Source organism: Ceratina calcarata, unplaced genomic scaffold (assembly GCF_001652005.2).
Source record: "Ceratina calcarata isolate Rehan_Ccalc_2016 unplaced genomic scaffold, ASM165200v1 scaffold532.2, whole genome shotgun sequence".
In the NCBI taxonomy this organism is placed as follows: Eukaryota; Metazoa; Arthropoda; class Insecta; order Hymenoptera; family Apidae; genus Ceratina; species Ceratina calcarata.
Genome location: NW_017176477.1, coordinates 42,227 through 45,197, shown reverse-complemented (window position 1 = coordinate 45,197; position 2,971 = coordinate 42,227). Strand labels below are relative to the sequence as shown.

The window sequence follows — 2,971 nt, the reverse complement described above, 5'->3', positions numbered from 1 at the left end:
AATTAATATTTGTTTTATTAACTTCGTCACGTTATAAATTACAGGTGAAAGAGATATACGATAGGATATTCGGTCAGTTCGATCGATTGCCAGAGCCTGAGTTCCCGATTCATTTAACGAAAGAGAGGGTCTTTTTGGGGAATGAAATATTGGACCGCAGCGACTTTGCGGTCTACGGGAACGATGATTTGTTGCTCCTGCGGGAGCAGAAAACCGCCCTCAAGGGGCTTGCGCAGTGCGTGAACATGAACTGGATGGCTATCCTCGTAAGTATCTTCGAAATTAATCTTTTACAAAAGAACGAACACGTATACGCTTGTTACTAATTCATTGCGTCGATTATGATGACAGATCGGAGGCTCCGGGACTGGGAAGAGCAGCCTCGTTCATCTCCTCGCAAACTTGGCCGGCCAGAAACTGAAGTCGATCGTCGTCAACTCTGCGATGGACACCACGGAGATCCTCGGTGGCTTCGAACAGGTAAGTGAATTTTTATTTCCCATACAAATATCGTTGATCATTTCACTGATCTTGCAATTGTCTGTAAATACTTTAATGAATTTTTTCATTATGATTGATGAAAAATGCTTTTTGAAAAAGCTAGATTTAATAGAAATCGCACGTACCGGCATTTCCGGTGTTAAAGGTTTTTATATGTAATAAGATTTTCAAAGAGAGTCTCGTAGGTTCTTGTATTATAAGAGGAGCAGTGATGTAGGGGTTCATATATGAAAGCAATATTCCTCTTTTATGGTCTGAAGGGAGTACTCGCGTCATAAGTCGGTAAGCGAGCCCCGAGAGGCCTGATAACCGCGCTACGAAAGAATGAGAGTTTTTTTGTAAGGAACTAAAGTAACGTTATTAGTGTTCGTTTAAAATTAGAATTGGGAGATTTTTGCTACTTAAAATAATTTAAATGAGAGTTCTTTGAAAGTGCTTTTTGCTTTCAATTTCTCTTTAACAAACTTTCCTCGTTTAAATCTCGTCTACCTCTTTTATCCTAAGGAGAATAACTCGATCATAAAGTAGGGGAACCAAAATTTAATGTATTTAGTCTTCGTTTAAAATTAGGAGTAAAGGATTGATTCTCTCAAAGATAAAGAATGACTGTTTCTTTTTTAGGGAACTAAATTCTTCTAGCTTGCAATTTGTTTTCCTAATTTGAATCCGTTTAATTCCATAATTATGAAATTGAGGAAACAAAATTGTATTTAGTGCTCGCTTGAAATCCGGACTAAGGGTTTGCTGCTGTCAAAGATAATCTATCTTTATTTACACATTCAATAACATCGATCTCATAGTTTCATAAACAAAATTACGCTCGTATAATATTCAGCAGATAGAAATATTGCAATCAATCTGTTCGGACGATCCTCTCGTTACAACATCTCCCAGGCACCGTTTATTCGATCAACTTAAATTTACCATCTTAAATTATTCTAACTTTTCCTCTGGCTAACGTTCACGTTTTTAACGAATTTGAATTTCGTAAGCTTACTCTTCGTTCCCCTACGAAAGTCTTTCAGGAGGAATTGACATTGTTTCGGGGATGTTCCGGACTTCAGTTCTAATGTCAACTTACTTATTACTTAATAAATCATTTGGTATCATTCGGCTATACAGGGTGTCACAAAAGAAGTGTTAGAGTCGAAAAGGAATTTCTGAACAATAATTTCACTTGGCAAAATGTAAGGCATGGTTTTTGAATTCTTAGCGAAATGCTGACCAATCAGAGCACAGCCACAGCCGAGCCAACCAATCCGTGGCACGGGCTCTACGTATACTCTCATTGGTCAGTGTTTTTCGTTAATAATTCAAAAACCATGCTTCACTTTGCATTTTGGCAAAGGAAATTGTTGTTCAGAAACACGTACAGAATCACTTCTCTTCGGCTCCTAACAATTTTTCTGGGACACCCTGTATAGCTCAATGAATGAAATAAACAGTGCTAAATAAAAAAAAAAAAGAGGAATAATTCCTTAATGTTGGATATAATTTCTTAAGAAATACGAGTTTTATCAAAAGCTGTTATCAGCTTAAGTAAACGGAATTGGATAGAGACTATAATCCAGATAAAACTTCTCATCGATTGATTCTGCACGGTTGAAGGGATTTATGAACCGGATTGTATCTAAGTAGGCGAACTTGGATAATCGTGGAAATTGGCTGCAACGTCGGCGAAACGGTATTTCGATCTATGTACGCCGGGTGCAGCTTATATCCTCGACCAATATTAGTAAACGTTCGAGTTATTGCAGTTCGCGTTCGGAGACCGAGTCCACGGATATCCCGCGTGTCCCTGTAATTACGCGAATTCTGCTTCAAGTACGACCCACTTGCGAGACGTCTTCAAATACCACGAACCTCTGGTTCAATTAATAGCACGTATGGAAACGAGACGAGCTGAACAAGCTAGATATTTATGAGATAATTGAGAGTCCGGAAATCCCCAAATTGTTGCATAGAAAATATATTTGTATAATTGTATGTTTATTTACAATCACATATACAGGGTGGGTGACGACCTCCAAGTTAAATTTGATTCGTTAATGGATAGATTAATGGTAGATCAATTTATTTTTGTAAATGAAAGCTCGAGCATTAAGTCCCTTTCTTACTGCTACCTCTAGTGTACAAACATCGTAAAACTCTTATCAGTAAATTATTATTTAACATTCAACGTTCAATGCACAGTTGTATAATAAATGTAATTAGATTATTGTTAAAGAGACATTCAGTGAATTTGATGAAGCAATAAAATTACACCCTGTATACGTATAATCGTTTTCGTACAATATGCAGTTGTATAATAAGTGTATAATAACGAGTAATAGTAAACGATACAGTATGATAGTTTAAGGATGTATAGGCTATATACTTAAACGATGCTAGCACACGTTGAATTTGTTATTATAGATTCCTATTACTATTAAAAAGCTACCTGTAAAATTTTAAATCAGTTCATGGGTTT

General features: G+C 36.7%; 1 protein-coding gene across 1 annotated transcript in view; it reads left to right on the top strand.

Annotated features, from left to right (window-relative positions):
• The window catches only part of LOC108628651 (midasin), a 51,420-nt gene that overhangs the window by 9,169 nt on the left and 39,280 nt on the right, over positions 1 to 2,971 (top strand). Inside the window, exons 5-6 of the mRNA XM_018030726.2 lie at positions 45 to 266; positions 352 to 480. Coding sequence (XP_017886215.1) covers positions 45 to 266; positions 352 to 480 — 351 coding nt within the window. The remainder of the gene's footprint in view (positions 1 to 44; positions 267 to 351; positions 481 to 2,971) is intronic.